General features: G+C 37.8%; 1 protein-coding gene across 16 annotated transcripts in view; it reads left to right on the top strand.

Moving 5' to 3' along the window:
* Nucleotides 1-16,608, top strand: part of FMR1 (fragile X messenger ribonucleoprotein 1) — a 38,238-nt gene that overhangs the window by 15,463 nt on the left and 6,167 nt on the right. For 8 of the 16 annotated variants that reach the window (XM_033105036.1, XM_033105096.1, XM_033105073.1 and 5 more), the window contains exons 4-14: nucleotides 873-944; nucleotides 1,223-1,371; nucleotides 3,331-3,424; nucleotides 3,510-3,626; nucleotides 5,841-6,011; nucleotides 6,130-6,208; nucleotides 9,226-9,335; nucleotides 10,139-10,273; nucleotides 10,781-10,843; nucleotides 13,172-13,258; nucleotides 15,719-15,914. In XM_033105036.1, coding sequence (XP_032960927.1) covers nucleotides 873-944; nucleotides 1,223-1,371; nucleotides 3,331-3,424; nucleotides 3,510-3,626; nucleotides 5,841-6,011; nucleotides 6,130-6,208; nucleotides 9,226-9,335; nucleotides 10,139-10,273; nucleotides 10,781-10,843; nucleotides 13,172-13,258; nucleotides 15,719-15,914 — 1,273 coding nt within the window. The remainder of the gene's footprint in view (nucleotides 1-872; nucleotides 945-1,222; nucleotides 1,372-3,330; nucleotides 3,425-3,509; nucleotides 3,627-5,840; nucleotides 6,012-6,129; nucleotides 6,209-9,225; nucleotides 9,336-10,138; nucleotides 10,274-10,780; nucleotides 10,844-13,171; nucleotides 13,259-15,718; nucleotides 15,915-16,608) is intronic. The other 8 variants (XM_033105064.1, XM_033105104.1, XM_033105119.1 and 5 more) reach the window with 3 other exon arrangements.

Below are 16,608 nucleotides of genomic sequence, written 5' to 3'. Positions count from 1 at the left end.
TAGCTATTAACTTCAGTTGTAAAAGGGAGACGATAGTTGGAGCCTTGAGTTTCTTATTAGCGTTAGGCTCTGTAACCCTCTCTCTCCTCTTCTGTCTTCTCCCTATCCCCCTTGTCTTTCTGCTTCTGACTATTTGTTTCCCTCTCCATGTATACTGTGTTGTCTCTTTTCCTATTAACCTTGAGTTGCTCGTGTCTTCACAAAAGGTTCCATGCTGTACATCGCAAGTGAACTTTGAAGTGGTCATGAGAGAGATTGGGTAGAAGAACTGATCCACACTGTGTAAGAGCAGGAAGGTGGTATCCAGAGGCTTGGCTAGCGTGGAGTTGTCCATTTTAGTGGAGAGGGGACAGGAGACCAGAGAGGAACCAAACATCTGTCCACTTAGTCCCCAGGAGACATAATGCCAGAGTGGTGTCCTTAGTGGCCTGAGTGGTCAGTGGCCTTACCCATTCATTTAGTGATCCTGGCAGTAGGCCAAGATCAGTAATTTCCAGTTATTGGCCTATTAGAATAAAACAAAAACACGTTTGTACATTTTTAGATACATTTTCATAGCTCTCAAAGTACCCAAGGAAACTATGCCCAGGTTTATGAACAACTTTTCTTGAGTATTCATATTCAGAGTACTAATTATTACTGAAGTAGAACAGACAAATAGGAAAGCACTTTTTACAGGGCTCTCCTGGGTAATAGTGTAGTTTCTGATTAAGTATGTCTAGCTGTAGGGGTATAATCTGGTTTAAGGATACTGCATATGGGTTTGAAAGACACCTACGGTCATTTTTTACGAAATTTTCCTCGATGTCTGATAATCTATAGATTTCTGAATGATGTTAATCATGAAATATTCTGTTGTAATTTTTGTGTAGGTTTATTCCAGAGCAAATGAGAAAGAGCCTTGCTGTTGGTGGTTAGCTAAAGTGAGGATGATAAAGGGTGAGGTAGGAAAATGCAAATTTAATTTTTTTTTTCTTATACTATTTCCCCTTTTCTAAACCCAGGTACTACATTTCAGTCTGGATTTCTGTTTTAAAAGTAATATCTAACTTGAGTCATTAAAATGTTTTCTCTACGTGTTCAGTATGTTTCATGTTAGTTGATCAAATACAGGGTGTTTTTTTTTTCCCTCTAGCGAATTAAAAAATAACTAAATAGGTGTGGCTTATTGCTCTTACTTTAAACACTTTGACCAGGAATGACTTTTATTCATTTCTCTCAGTTTTACGTGATAGAATATGCAGCATGTGACGCCACTTACAATGAAATCGTCACAGTTGAGCGTCTTCGGTCAGTGAATCCCAACAAACCTGCCACAAAAGATACTTTCCACAAAATCAAACTGGACGTGCCAGAAGACTTACGACAGATGTAAGTTGGTATACAGGACACAGCTGTGAACTTAACAGATGATATGCAATTAGTTTAAAAGAATATAGATTTTAAAATAATAAAAATCAGTTTTTAAATTCAATTAAACTGATTTGTGAAAATAATAAAACAAAAACAAAAAAAAGCTGTATTTAGCTTTTTCCAGTAATATAATTAAGCCAGCATCACACGTGTTTAAACTTACTGGACTAGATACACAGCTAATATACGAAGTATGATCAAACAATGTGGTGAATGTTTAAATAAAAAATGTATTACAGTAAAAGACACATTGCCATTAATCCCCCTCAACTTCGAACACACTTACCTCATCGTTCTTGCCACTTTCTGAAGAAGTTCTGGAAGTCCTCTTTCGTGAGTGTCTTTAGTTGTGCTGTCGTGGCTGCCTTGGTGTCTTGAATCATTTTGACTTTGGGGAAGAGCCAGAGGTCACATGGTGTCAGATCCGGTGCATAAGGGGAATGAGGACTCACCGGAATGTTTTTGTTTGACAGAAATTGCCATATCAGAAGTGATGTGTGACACAGAGCGTTGTCATGATGGAGGATGAAGTATGGCACACTTTAAAACGTGCCTTCTTTCAGCCTTACGTCACACCCGACTGCATCAAACAAGTTGAAACTTGTCACCCACTGTTCGATGTGCCGCTTCCTATATTGAAGATCCCCACCTTTCCATTGGATGGCACTCGGCAGCAGGATTCACCATATTTTTTTTATCACAACAGAAAGGCTCCGTGTCACACATCGCGTCTGGTATGCCAATTTCTGTCAAATAAAAACATTACGGTGTGTCCTCATCCACCTTATTCACCGGGTCTGGCACCGTGAGACTTCTGGCTCTTCCCCAAAGTCAAAATGACCGTGAAAGGTACACTTTTTGAATCGATTCAGGACATTGAGGCAGCCACGACAGTGCAACTAACGACGCGAAAGAGGACTTCCAGAACTGTTTCAGAAAGTGGCAAGAGCAATGGGATAAGTGTGGTGTTCAAAGCGAGGGGGAGTATTTTGAGGGGGATTAATGGCCGTGTGTCTTTTACTGTAATACATTTTTTTATTTAAACATTCACTATATTTTGTGATCACACCTTGTACATTTGTTTTCTAAAGTAAACTAACTTTACATAATTTTTAAGATTTTGAAACATTAATACACATTTTCTGTCATAAGTCACAAATCAAATTCTAGACAAGGAAGATTACTCCAGGTTTTTTCCCTTTAGCCAATATTTTCAGATAAATATGTGATGAGTTTAGAGCAAACGAAATTTCAAAAGGTTATGTCTCTTACAATTCTTGATGTGCAGTAATGCTTAAAGACTTTTTTAGATAAGAAATTTTTTTTTTAAAGATTTCTTCAAGGGGATATAGTAAGCGGGATTTGGACATGTTGCACTTGAAATAAACATTAACTTGGAGTTCAAAATACGTGGGACTTCTGCTTTTTGATGTAGAGATAGCGTAGGCGTGTACATTTTTGTGCCTTGTGATTCATCTCTATTTCTATTTCCCTCTGTCCCTTAAATTAGTCAGAAGTTTTTCTTTAGAAAAGCAGCAACAAAGTTGGACATCTTGTAGCTATCCCCCAAAGTTTTCAACAGTTGACACAAGAAAACTACTGAATTACATGTCACTGAAATGAGGAGGCCTGCAGAGGAGAGTGGCTCCCCTAAATATGTCACCTTTGGTAAACTGAGTCCATCCGTAATCCCCCAAGAGCATAACTTGTTTTTTTCCTTTCTCGGAAATGTCAGATGCTTCATTGAGCTGAGCATTTCAGAGATGTACAGCAAAGGAACTAAACTTCTAAGTGGATATAGCACATGTTGCATAACTCAAGTTTTATATGAATCTACAAGTCTCTTTGCATATATTTATGCCAGGAGTTGGTAATCATTCATCTTAACTTCACAATGGATATTTATTTTATTTCCAGGTGTGCCAAAGAATCGGCACATAAGGACTTTAAAAAGGCAGTTGGTGCCTTCTCTGTAAGTTATGATCCAGAAAATTTTCAGCTTGTCGTTTTGGTGAGTGTTTCTGAGTTACCTGTTTTGGTGTATTTCATGTAGGGCATTTGCTTTGATAATAATGGTGTTAATTTATACCTCTTAGTCTATCAATGAAGTCACCTCAAAGCGAGCACACATGCTGATTGACATGCACTTTCGGAGTCTGCGCACTAAGCTGTCCCTGATACTGAGAAATGAAGAGGCCAGTAAGCAACTAGAGGTATGTGGCTTTCCCTCGTGCTGCTTGTAAGACTATCTAGAAATGATAACTGTTCAGTTACAAAACTTAGATGTGGACAGGTCGTCCTTTATTTGTTGTTTCTTAGCAATTCCTTATATTCTATATTTAAAAAATTAAATTGTACAAAGCATAGTCATACTAAAGTTTTCGTGCCTGACGTTTTAGAATTAAGTGGCAGTTACGTGTATTAAGGAACTTCTGGTCAACTCGCTTTTACTAGAAGTTTGTCAAAGCTGCTAATAAAATGAGGCAATGCTTGTTCCCTATAACATGTTATCGTTAAAGTACTAGAGAGTATTTAAATATCTAATCGTATTCCTTTCATTATGTATGTTTATCTCTGTTTAAAAGGGTGTAGAACTTCTTCATTCTAATGGGTTGTCACTCTTTAAAACTCCTGTCTTCAGATTCCTGCCAGAGGCTATTTCCCTAACTTACTATTTCGTCTCTTAAGGTGCATTTTATCTACTTTTATTAATCCTCCAATAATTTCCATCACCATACATTTGTTTCCATTGATAACTATCTGGTACTTCCATCCATTACCATAGAAACTAGATGGACTTGAGTTTAATGTGCCAACTGAAGGATAGTACCGTCAGATTCCAGAGTTCCTCGTCATTATTCATTTCATTAGAGGGAAAAGACAGTGGAGTTGAAATAGCAAAGAGAAAAAGGAGTTCCAAACTGCATTTTAAGAGAAAAGGTAGTCAAGGCTGTATTCTTGTAAAACCCTTCCAACTTGATGTGCGATGGCTGAACTCTTAGCAGGAGAGGAGACATTCTTATCTCCTTTTGCTGTATCTCCTTTTGCTGCTTTGTTTTTCTGATGGCCATGGAGGTCCGTTGAATTGTTTTTGACTCTCTCTCTTGATGTCCCTCTGTTCACGAGTTTGTGGTTTCTTTAGCGATTCTCTCCTAACTTTCAGGCCAGAACAGCCTCCTTACTTCCGTTGTGAGTATTATGGAAATATACTCATATGCCTCCTCTTAAAACATCTCTTAAATGATCTGTTATCATACCTTTGGCTTAACATTTATCAGTGAATTAGCACTGAAAAGGATGAACCAGGTGAAAGAATGAACCAGGACTCAAAAAACATGACTTTTAAAAAGTCCTAGGAATATTTGATACACTTTGTTACTCTAACCTACAAAAAAGGATATGGTACTTTTAAAATTATATACAGGAGTTACACTCATTCATTCAAATTGTCAGGTGTGTTGAATAATGAGAAACTAGTATGCATGCCTATCTTTCCTCACTACTAATATTAAAGAGATCCACATATTCAGACAAGAAATTTCCATTTTTCAACATGAGCCACTAATATGTTTGGTTTTCATTAATGGCATGCTAGAACTAAATATTAAATTGTGATAATACTATTTAAAGAGAATGATTATCCACAAGTTTTGGGTGTCAGTTGAACTTCATTCAGTCATCACTGAATATTCGAAAGAATTCATGGCACTTGTGGATCCAGATCACAAGGTCTTACAGACTCTGATCTCATTGGAGGTTGCAGGCTCATATGTGCGATAACCTGTAAACCTTTGACATTCTGTGATCATTCAGTCTAATCACTATGCCAACCATTTGTATGATTCCTTTCCTCAGGTTGGGGGCTGGGGTGGGAGGATGTCATTTTAATGTCATCACTTCATCAGAGGGATGTCTAGACCATAGTATCTAGTGGTGAGTTCTACAAATGGCACTGTTCCCAGGAAAAAAAGTCTACATACCGATACCCTTTAATAAAAATGAAGTGAATACAATTTTCTGTAGAGACGGTACGTAAATTTTTTTCTTTTTTAGTTAAATAACATCGAGTCTGTCAGGCCCAGTGAGCTGGTTTTTATTTGGGAACATTTGATCTGCTTCTTAATCACTCCATTATTGATGTCATTGGTCAACGAAGGCAGCCTTGCAAACAAGTTTTCAAAAGTTACCTTGGAAAATTGTCAACAAGCCCTTTCCTGTTAACAAAAATATATCAAATTGCATAGACCTTCATTAACCTAAAAAGAACTTATGCTGTGGGAGATATTTTCTAAAACCTGTTAGTTTCCAACTAAAACTATCATTCATAGGCCCCTGCTATACAGGGTCAAGATAATTTACATGGCTGACCTAAATACAGTTCTCCATAGTTGATAAAACATATTAATCAGATGTGCATTTCTCTTCAGAGTTCAAGGCAGCTTGCCTCCAGGTTTCATGAACAATTTATTGTTCGAGAAGATCTGATGGGTCTAGCTATTGGTACTCATGGTGCTAATATTCAGCAAGCGAGAAAAGTACCTGGGGTCACTGCCATAGATCTAGATGAAGATACCTGCACATTTCATATTTATGGAGAGGTAAATATGTGGGTTGGTTTGTTTGTTTGTTTCTTTACATAGTTTTTTTTCCTACCATAAAAGACAGTGTTTCCGATGGCTCATCTTCTGTCTTAAATCTTTTACCCCTTTTTATTAGGATCAGGATGCAGTGAAAAAGGCTAGAAGCTTTCTTGAATTTGCTGAAGATGTCATACAAGTTCCTAGGAACTTAGTAGGTGAGTCAGAAATTGCTGTTGACATACACTGCAAAACCAAACGTTAGGTAAATAATTTATGCCAGTAGAATTTCATTTGTACTCACTCGAGGCATCATTAAATTGAAGCTTAATCTTTGAAATATGGTCTGTTGCTATAGTGCACAGAAAATATTTGGTGAGTGTGATACTCAAAGATTACATTTCAGCAGGTGTGCAAAAGATACTGCTTTGCTGCTTCAAACCTACTAGTGCCCGGAAAGATAAATTTTGCACAGCCTCTTCACTTTAATATATGTAATATGTGTACATCTTACATATATTAAAATTAAATTTATTTTTTCAAAATGAATGGAATTTGGGGTCTTAATAATTTCGAGTAGATTGATATCTGATCCCTCTTATGGGGCTTTAAAACGATAGCACTCTTAATTATCTCAGAGTCGAAGATCTGAATGTGGTTTCCTAAATCTAATACATTTCAAAGCTATGAGTACCTCCTAACCCCTCTCCCCTTTGACACCCATCAGGTTGATCTCTGTATCTTGTGACCTGTTTCTGTTTCGTTTATTCATTTGTTGTTGTTTTTTTTAGATTCCACATGTAAGTGAAATCATGTGGTATTTGTCTTTCTCTGTCTAACTTATTTCACTAGGCATAACATGTGAATCCATCCATGTTATCACCAATGGCAAGATTTCATTCTTTTTAATGACTGAATAATATTCCATTGTGTATATGTTTGTGTATATACAGATGGTGCCAAAAAAAATGTACACACATTTTAAGAAAGGAAAAAAAACTATATTAAAATTGTAATAATATATACCAATAACAAAAGATGAATAGAAGTCATGTGTATACATTTTTTTGGCACCCCCTGGTATGTGTGTGTGTGTGTACACATACAACATTTTCTTTATCCGATTGTCTCTTGATGGTCACTTGGGTTGCTTCCATATCTTGGCTATTGTAAATAATGGTGCAATGAACATAGGGATGCACATATCTTTTCAAATAAGTGTTTTGGATTTCTTCGGATAAACACCCAGAAGTGGAATTGCTTGGTTGTATAGTAGTTCCATTTTAAACTTTTTATAGATTAAAAGCAAACTATGGGAAGTCTCCATGTAACTTCGCCCACTCTTTTACATTTAAAGAGAAGACCAGAAATAATTGGCGAAAGCACCTAGATCAGGTGTCCTGATTTAGTGGTGTCAGTTCTGTTCCCTGACCACTGACCAGTCAAAAGAGATAAAGGGGGTGAGTGAGGCTGCCACACGCAGCCAGAGTGCCAGGGCAGTGCTGATACGAAAGCCACAAGATCCTGTTTGAGAAGGCTTTCCCTGGGCTCTTACCTAGGATTGGCTCAAAACAAATTTTGGCTTCCAGTTTTTTCCCCATCCCTACCTCAGATGAGATGGAGGGGCAAGCACATGATGAACATGGTCTGTACGAGCAAGGGTGCTTTAGGTCCCTGGGGAGAGCCCTTGGAATCAGATGTAATTTGCGTGGAGATTTCTGGAATTGGTAGTTCTTACATTTGTAATGTGTCACTTTACATTAATGCGTGATGGTAACTATGAAAGCAGTCATTTCCCAGTTAATCATACGACTGAATTTTATAAAAGAGTAAGGATCCAGTCCCTGTTTATTACTGGTATTTGAAGTCTTGGGAGTTTTAACAGTTGTTATGGAGTAAGACTGAATCTTGAACTGGCTTTGAGCATTTTCATTGTGGTTTTGAGTTATCTTAAAGTGTGATTTCTTAATCTTTTACTCTGTGACTTACCCCTTCACTTTTTAATATACTGATATAATTTGTGAGTAATACACAGGGGAAATATTTTGTTAACACATTGGCTTGAAGAATGTGCACTTCTTTTTTTACATATATGAATAGCTGCTTAAGCCTCTTGAAAACTTAAGAGTATCTTTTATAAACGTGCCGTATAAAATCCTAAAAATACGGTCATGCACTGCATAATGACGTTTCGGTCAACAACAGGCTGCATATATGTGGTGGTCCCATAAGATTATAATGGAGCTGAAACATTCCTATCACCTAGTGACATTGTGACATCACAGCACCACGCATTCCTCACGTGTTTGTGATGACGCTGATACACCCAAACCTACTGCACTGCCAGTCCTGTGAAGTCTAGCACATGCGGTTATGTACAGTGCACAATACTCGATAACGATAAAATGACTGTTACAAGTTTATCTATTTACTGTGCTATACTTTTTATCATTGTGTTAGAGTGTCCTCTTTCTACTTACAAGGACAAAAGTTTGCCGTCAAACAATACGCCGTGTCACCCCAGCAGCAGCCTCGTACGTCTCGTGTTTACTGCCTCTATTGATGGCATCATTTTCTCTTGTGCTCGATTTAATCGCATGTTGGTTTGTATACTAACATACTGTGCAGGTTGGTAGCCTAGGAGCGATAGTCTGCACCGTGTAGCCTGAGTGTGCAGCAGGCTGGACCATCTAGGTTTGTGTACGTGCGCTCTGATGTTTGCACAGTGACAAAACCGCATAGCTACGCCCTTCTCAGAACGTATCCATCATTGAGTAGCGCATGACTGCATTTACCATGGGCGAAGAAGCACATTTAAATGAGGTGCAGAGAGAATTGAAATTGTCAAATAAGTGAGCGAAATGTATTTTCTAGTATCTATCCTTTCCCTTAATTCCTTTTATAGAAATTGGCACAACCAGCAATACACGCCACTGGACCAGCAAGTTTCAAAAGCACCCTTTTGTGAAAAATAAGAGCCCATCTTTTATTGCCTTAAAAATTCAAAATTAGGCAATCAGTTCACGAGTGTTAATCAACTCTAATACCTCACCAATGGAGTTTAAACAATGGTGACCTAATAAAATGGAAAGCCAGTTTAACTGTCTTTTTGGAGAGTCTGTTTTCGTTTTGACGTTTTATGTAAAATAATGTGATAGTTTACAGTGGGGTATACCTACTGGTTTGAGGTATGTGTTCTTAAAACCAAACATGAATTATTCATTTCTTAACTTAGGCAAAGTAATAGGCAAAAATGGAAAACTGATTCAGGAGATTGTGGACAAGTCAGGAGTTGTGAGGGTGAGAATTGAGGCTGAAAATGAGAAAAATGTTCCACAAGAGGAGGTATGTTCTAGTGCATGTTTCTGGTTTGCCTAATAAGAGTAAAAGTTTTTTCTTGTTTTATTTGACGTAATAATTTAGAGGCCTCTGTAATATGCACGCAACGTGGATGTAAAAATTCTGATTATCAGACATGCCAGTTAATGTTACAGTTGTAGATAATGGCCTCTGTCTGTTCTCTAATGCTGTGACTTGGATTGCTCACTTTAACCCCGTTTTAGTCTTATTGCGTGATCTTGAAAATGGGTAGTCGTAAATGTAAAACAAAAAGTGTAAAAGCACTTTTCAAATATTACTTAATGTTACTAAGACAAAATGGGGACACCATTTAGGTTTTCTGGCTTGCATACTTTGGCTTTTTTAGTTTGTGTGTGTTTATTGTATATACTTTAAATTTTTATCTGGATATAACATCTCTTCCCAGTCTTTAAAATTTATAACCCTAACTTTTATCTTCATTGAATATATGCTTTTTGGTAGCGATTTTCAAAGTATTTTTGTGGGGTGGGGGAAGTGAGGGCATGCTCTCTGTACAATGAATGGTCCTGTTTAAAATAAAATCCCCCCAAATTGCCATAATTTTCACATACTGTCTAGCCTTCTGTTGTGAAAGGTTCTTTGGGCTGAAGTTAATTAAATCTTTTGGGGTTTTTACTGCATGCTTTTTGTATTTTATTTTGTTTCCCCAAACTGTTCATGATAATTTATATTCTTAAAACGCGATCACTGATTCAATTATGGAGCTAAATAAAGTCTTAAAAATTGATTCTTTGTTCTCTTTGGTGTTTTGTATTTTTTTTACCAAGGAAATTATGCCACCAAATTCCATACCTACCAGTAGCTCAAGGGTTGGACCTACCCCCTCGGAAGAAAAAAAACATATAGATATAAAGGAAAACAGCGCACATTTTTCTCAACCTAACAGTACAAAAGTCCAGAGGGTAAGCCATATTTGTCACTTTGAATTACACTAAAAGCAATTTCTTCAACCCAGATATTACAGTTGGTGTTTTGGGTGTTTTCTCTGGTTAGGCTTATAGGCTACTCTTTTTTGTTTTTTCTTCAAATCTGATTGCTAGCTTATGAGATATTACAGATCAAAGGGATACCGACTTTGCAGTTTATTCACAGTGACAAGTCTTACGCTGTAAACATAAAATACGGGGTTGCATTTAATGGTCACACTTTTCTTTTGAGGGTGGACTTTAATTTTGTTCGTGCTGTATCTCTTGAAATTTTGGAGGTTGTCATAGCTCAGAATGTACCTTCTGTTAGATGCATTAGTTACTACGTAAAGCCGTATTTTAGAGACTGGTTTTCACTAGCTGAACGAACCTAACTATTTAGAACTGGGTTTAGAAGTCCTGCAGTGAAAGTCCTGCGTTCAGGCTTCTGTGTATCATTTGTTATAGTTAATGACATCACTTGCATTCCTTATACTGCTTTAGGTGTTAGTGGTTTCATCAATTGTAGCAGGGGAATCCCAGAAACCTGAACTCAAGGCTTGGCAGGTAGGAAAACATTCCTTGAAACATACATTTTAATTTTCTATTTGAATGTGTATTCCCCTTGTTAAGAAAAGACGACAAATGATCATCAGGGTTGGAGGCTGGTGGAGTGTTTGGGGATATGTGGATCCATTGCCCTGGGGAGAAAGCTCAGCTCCCTTCCTCTTGCTCATAAGGCCTTTCTTTCATGGTCCCCTGTCCAGTAGCATCTGTCACAACTTCTCCCCCTTGCTCGCCAGAGAGGCTCGAACCATACTGAAGTACTTCGAGTTCTCCGAACACTGTTATACCCTCAATTGCTTCCAGACAGATGTGAAGGTTTTCTCCGCCTGGAGCGCCCTCCCTCCTGCGACCTCCCGCTTTGACCTTCCTCCTTCTGCAGCTTTGTGTGTGCACTTGCCACAGTCCCCTCCCCCTGACTGGCCCAAGAGCCTTTCCCCTTCCCGTGCTCACCCAATCGTACACTTCCTACATAGACATTCACTTGTCCATCTCCTCAGGCACATTGTGAGTTAGCTTGAGTGCAGGGACCCCTACGTGGCCTGTGAGAAGTGTTTATGGGGAAAATGTGATGACTCCCAAGAGATTCGAAGCCAAAATGCCATTTTTCCAAAGAGAAATACAATCTCAAGTGCATTGGGTATTCCTCTCTGCTGGACATCCCCGTTCTCATCCCAGAACAGGGAATCCCTTTTTCCTGGTATCCATACAGAAAGGCCACCGTTCGACTCTCACCGGTTTCCATTTTAGTTTGCTATTCTAGTCCACTAGCGATGTGCTGAAATTAGTGACGCGTAGGTACACCGACAGTTTGGACATGTTGAAAGAGAAAATGTTTTAAAATTATTTGTTTCCGAGTCGAGCCAATTAAATCTGTGACGTAGGGTTTCAAAGCTTATTGTGGTTGTACGTGATCCCGAGGGAAGAGTATAGCATTTCATCATGACATTTTGGAAAATAATATGGCTAACTGCTTTGTAACAGACTTGGTTGGGGAAACAACTCCATAGTCAAAAATAGCTTTGAGTAAAAGAGATCAAATTCATAGGCCTGATTATTTCCACGCTTCATATGTTATTCGATGCAAAACAATTCCATGTGAAGCCCATGGGTTTTCAGTGGTGCCTGAGTCTTCAGGTGCTTGTCACTACTAAGCAGTTTCTTGCCTACTAGATGAAGGTCAGTCTGAAAGCTGTATTTCCTAATTGTTCAGTTTTCTTCCCCATTAACAGCCACGTTCATGTGAAAGGAAAAAGAAAAAAACCTGTTCCAGCCTCACATGCGTTTAAGATGCTGTGTACTGAATGCAAGGAAGCAAAAGCAGCCCAGCAGTAGCCACACCTATGAAATGAATGCTCTTTTTAAAAGAGTGATACTTCTACAGAGACAGCTTCTTGGCTTCTAAGCCTTAGCAACTTCGCCTAGAAAATTATAATATATCCACATCAAAGATGCTTTCCTTTAGTCACTTGTGAATATCAGGAACCATGTGTATGTCTTCAGCAGCAAAATATTGAACTATCCTCAACTTCGAATGACATAATTGCCAGCTGTTTGTTTGCAAAACTGGCCTAGGCTTCCCTGTAACTTGTGACAAGAAATAGATATTTTGCTCGTTTGTACTGACTGATGGGCTGGAAATACAAATTTTCAGTATACTCCCTTTTAAAAATCTATCCTTATAAAGTAGTACCATAGAGAGAATACGAAACTTTCCTGATGATTCAGCCTTTCACAGTTTTCAGAGCACATTATTGAAATGCTAAATTTTATGCTCGAGGATATGCCAAGTTTTTTTTCCCCCCCCTCACAGAATAAGTAGTGCATTTTAGTGTATTTTAATTTTGTTTTGTGTTTTTTTGTTTTTGTTTTTGTTTTTTGGTACTCTGTTGTTTAGCAAAGTTGGTTTAGATTTTACTTTCGGACCCTAGTATTTAATTTTCAGTGATTTTTAAAAAGAATTTGATCTCAATAAAACCTATAGTAGATGAATTAAGAGTATTCTAAAGTATTCATTTTGTTTACACATCTCATGTTAAAGCTTGTATTGTTTCGAATTATATTATTTGTGACTTTGCCAATATTTAATAGTAGTGCTTAAAACATAATAACCGGATACACTTAAGGGGTTGCTATATTGATCTGTCCTTATTCACAGTAGATGTGTAAAAATATACCAACTACTTTTGTTTTCATGCATTTATTTATATTTTCAATAAATATTTATGTACCTACTGTTTGTCAGACCCTGTCATTGTCATTATTTGCATTTTTTCAGATTAATCCATCATTAATTTTATAGGATCATCATTGTTGCCATTTCTTTTTCAGGGTATGGTACCATTTGTTTTTGTGGGAACAAAGGACAGCATCGCTAATGCCACTGTTCTGTTGGATTATCACCTGAACTATTTAAAGGTGAGAAGAGAAAGAGCTTTAACTTCTAATCCTTTTTTTTGCACTAAAATAAAAACTCCATAGGAAACCTTTCAGCAGTTAAGATTCATTCTGTACATTACAATGAACCACCTGTAAAAAGTAATAGAGGAAATACTTGGTTTAGCTTATTATAGTCCTTCTGAAAACACTAGGAAGTTTTCGTCATTATTATAAATTTAAGAAACAGTATCCCAGTTCTCGGTAAATTCCCCTGTTTTTCAGTATCCTTCTGTTGAGCCCTTACACTCCATTGAGGTAATCCTGTACATAGCTTTTTCATTCAGTTGATCCTTTCTAGCCTTTGTCAGTTTTTTCCGGGCCAAATTTTGTGTGTGTAACACTTGCCTTTGTTGTCCCTTTTATGTCATTTATCAAGGAAATCCCAGCGCTTCGTGAAGTCGTCTTTTTAAATGCTTACCCTTTGTATTTTTCTCTATACTCTATTACACAAAATAGAAATGATTTGTGTCTTGTAAATGTTAGTGTTAGTGGTAGTTAATGCCTCCTGTAGATTGCAAACTAGAAAGCAGGAAGCGGCAGGCTGGACGGTGTAATAGAAAGAGCACAGGATTGGCAGTCCAGTGATTTGCTTCTAGTCTCTTCTGGCATGAACTAGCCCTGTGACTTAAGGCAAGTCACTTCCCCTAGACAAGATGCTTTTGAAAATTTCTCTTGGCCAAAATGTTCTCTAAATCAATGAAATGGAATTTTATTCATGTCACGTTTGTATTTTTTATATCCATGTAACTGGTACTAAATAAGACTTAAAAAGTAGTCCAACTCTCTTTTATGATGCTATCTTAAAGATTTCTTTGCTGATTTCTTAAATAAAATTAAACAATTTCTACTTGTATGCAAATAAGGAAGAAAAATTGTAATAGCGAGGCATGTCATTCATTCTTCTGGTAGTTAATCATTAAAAATGGGAAGGTTTTATCCAGCAAGGCTTGCATAGGTAGGATACCCCATTGATTTGCTTATTTGTTTTTGTTTTCAAGTCTGTTTTATGTGTGTGTGTTTTTCTTCACATTCTTAGCTTAAATTAATTCTGAAGACCTGGAGAGTTAGGGTTGCATTGTATCAATCCCTTGTTCTTTTGACTAATGTTCTTTTTTAGATCGTTTTGCTTTATTCTTCACAATTGAATATCTTTTTTGGTTGTCAGCCGCTGTCCTGTTACCATTATTTCCATTACCAGATCTTCTCTTGATTGGGCCTGGCATCTCTCACCAAAAGGTGACTGCTTTGCCCCAGTGAGATTACCTGGACTGCCATTGTGTTTTGTAAGATACACCCATTCCATGAGCTGTCACTATACTTTTGGAGTAAGCCACTCACGCAGCTGCAATCTCTCCTTTGTTCAAGTCCTTGGTGAAACAAATTCTAGCTCAGAGCACAGGTCAAACCCACCTAGATCCTCAACTGCCCTTTGTCTTCCAGAAGTTGCCACAACCAAGATTTTGGGAACTTAGCTTTTCAGGGGCTTCTCCAGTGACTATTCATATAGATAGTCCAGTCCCTCTGATGGCTTCAGCTAGACTAAAACGCCGGGGACTACTATAGTTAAGGGTCCGGCTCCCGGTGGCTCATAAATGCGATGTTTGTGGGTAGATTGGAAGGACGGGTTATAATTGAGGCTGTATATGGCTTTGACAGAATCCAACATATTGAAAGCCGTGTGTGTAAGGGTCTGTCAGTGGACCCCAGGTATATATTTTGATCAACTGAATTTATACTGTTCGACATACTTGTTCTAGCAGAGTTGTAGTCTTTAAGAGGTTTTCAAGGCATGATGTAAGACCTAACTTCCTTCATCAGTTATTAGTTCTCTTCCCTTCCCCATGTAAAGAATATGAGCATTTTCAGTTCAGTGAAAATAATTGTTCCTCAATTGTATAATCACATCCAAAGACCTACTGTAGTATGTGTTCTTTGAAAACAGAAGATGGCCCAAACTCAATGCTTTGTAAATGAAGAGAATAACTGGCGAATCTGTTTCAATTCAGATTACATACAATGTGTGATTTTTTATTTTTTTTTAGGGTTAGCTGGTTAAACCGTAAATGTCACTTTTCTATATTCATACATTTTAGAGTTGTTTTCTTTAATATCCTATCAAGCAGTACCCAAATTAGCATATCCATGCGTTAGCAGATTCCATTGGCTAATAGTGCCACATCGAACAACTTGAAATTCTACTAATGCTGAGTATTTTTGTTATATCTCTAATTCTGGACATCAATAATCTGTTATCTCTAGTAATTTTCTTGTTAAGGAGATCGTTCAGTTTCCTGATAATTCTGTGTAACAGTGTTTACTGTAAATTTAGAACTGACATTGAAATATTTCCAGTGTTCTTTTTATCTGATGAAAAGGAGAAAGGTATTATTAAGTAAAATGTCAAATTATTTTTACTGTTATCTTGTATATTTTAAATAGGAAGTAGACCAGTTGCGTTTGGAGAGATTACAAATTGATGAGCAGTTGCGACAGATTGGAGCTAGTTCTAGACCACCACCAAATCGTACAGATAAGGAAAAAGGCTATGTGACTGATGATGGTCAAGGAATGGGTCGAGGTAGTAGACCTTACAGAAATAGGGGGCACGGCAGACGCGGTCCTGGATATACTTCAGGTACAAACTAAGCATTTTCCTCAGTAACTTTATCTGTTCCTAGACTTAATAGCTGCTAATCTCTACTATTCGTTAGAACCCCGTTATAACAATTTCTCACTACATGGTTTCCGATTGACAGTGGGTCCAATTGTGTTGCAAGAGACATAGAGTAAAAACCTGATAATAACACATAGAGTTCACAGGGCAGGTATGAGTTCTGTCCACTTTCTGACTGGGGATAAATCTGCTTACGCCCTTGTGTGTTGATGACTTTCTATAAGGCCTTTCCTGATTTTATTACTGTATAGCCCAACCTTTCTTTCATTTGTGTACTGTGGCTCATTTTTTGTCAGGCATGTGCTGGTCATACTTGCTGGATGGACTGTGTAAATCAGGGGTCTGCATCCTGTGGCTGCTAAGGTGATTTTGAATGGCATGGCCAAGGTCAGCCCTAGGCACAGTCAAGAAGCAGGCGAAGTTTCTCTTTGCCTCCCCAGCTCTTCTGTCAGTGCTGCTTTCTTCTCTCCCAGTACCTCTCACTGAACGCTGTCCCCACCCGCCAGTGCCGACTGTCTTTCTCGCTCAACTGTGTATCTACTATGTAACTTGCTAATTACGGTATAAGGTATAATCCATCTCACAAATATTTGCATTTCAAAAGGGAACTCTTTAAGATGGAAAAGCCTTCAAGATCCACAGGAATGAAGCTATA

Source organism: Rhinolophus ferrumequinum, chromosome X (assembly GCF_004115265.2).
Source record: "Rhinolophus ferrumequinum isolate MPI-CBG mRhiFer1 chromosome X, mRhiFer1_v1.p, whole genome shotgun sequence".
Classification (NCBI taxonomy): Eukaryota; Metazoa; Chordata; class Mammalia; order Chiroptera; family Rhinolophidae; genus Rhinolophus; species Rhinolophus ferrumequinum.
The sequence above is the reverse complement of the archived record's forward strand: the minus strand, read 5'-3'. Positions and strand labels throughout refer to the sequence as shown.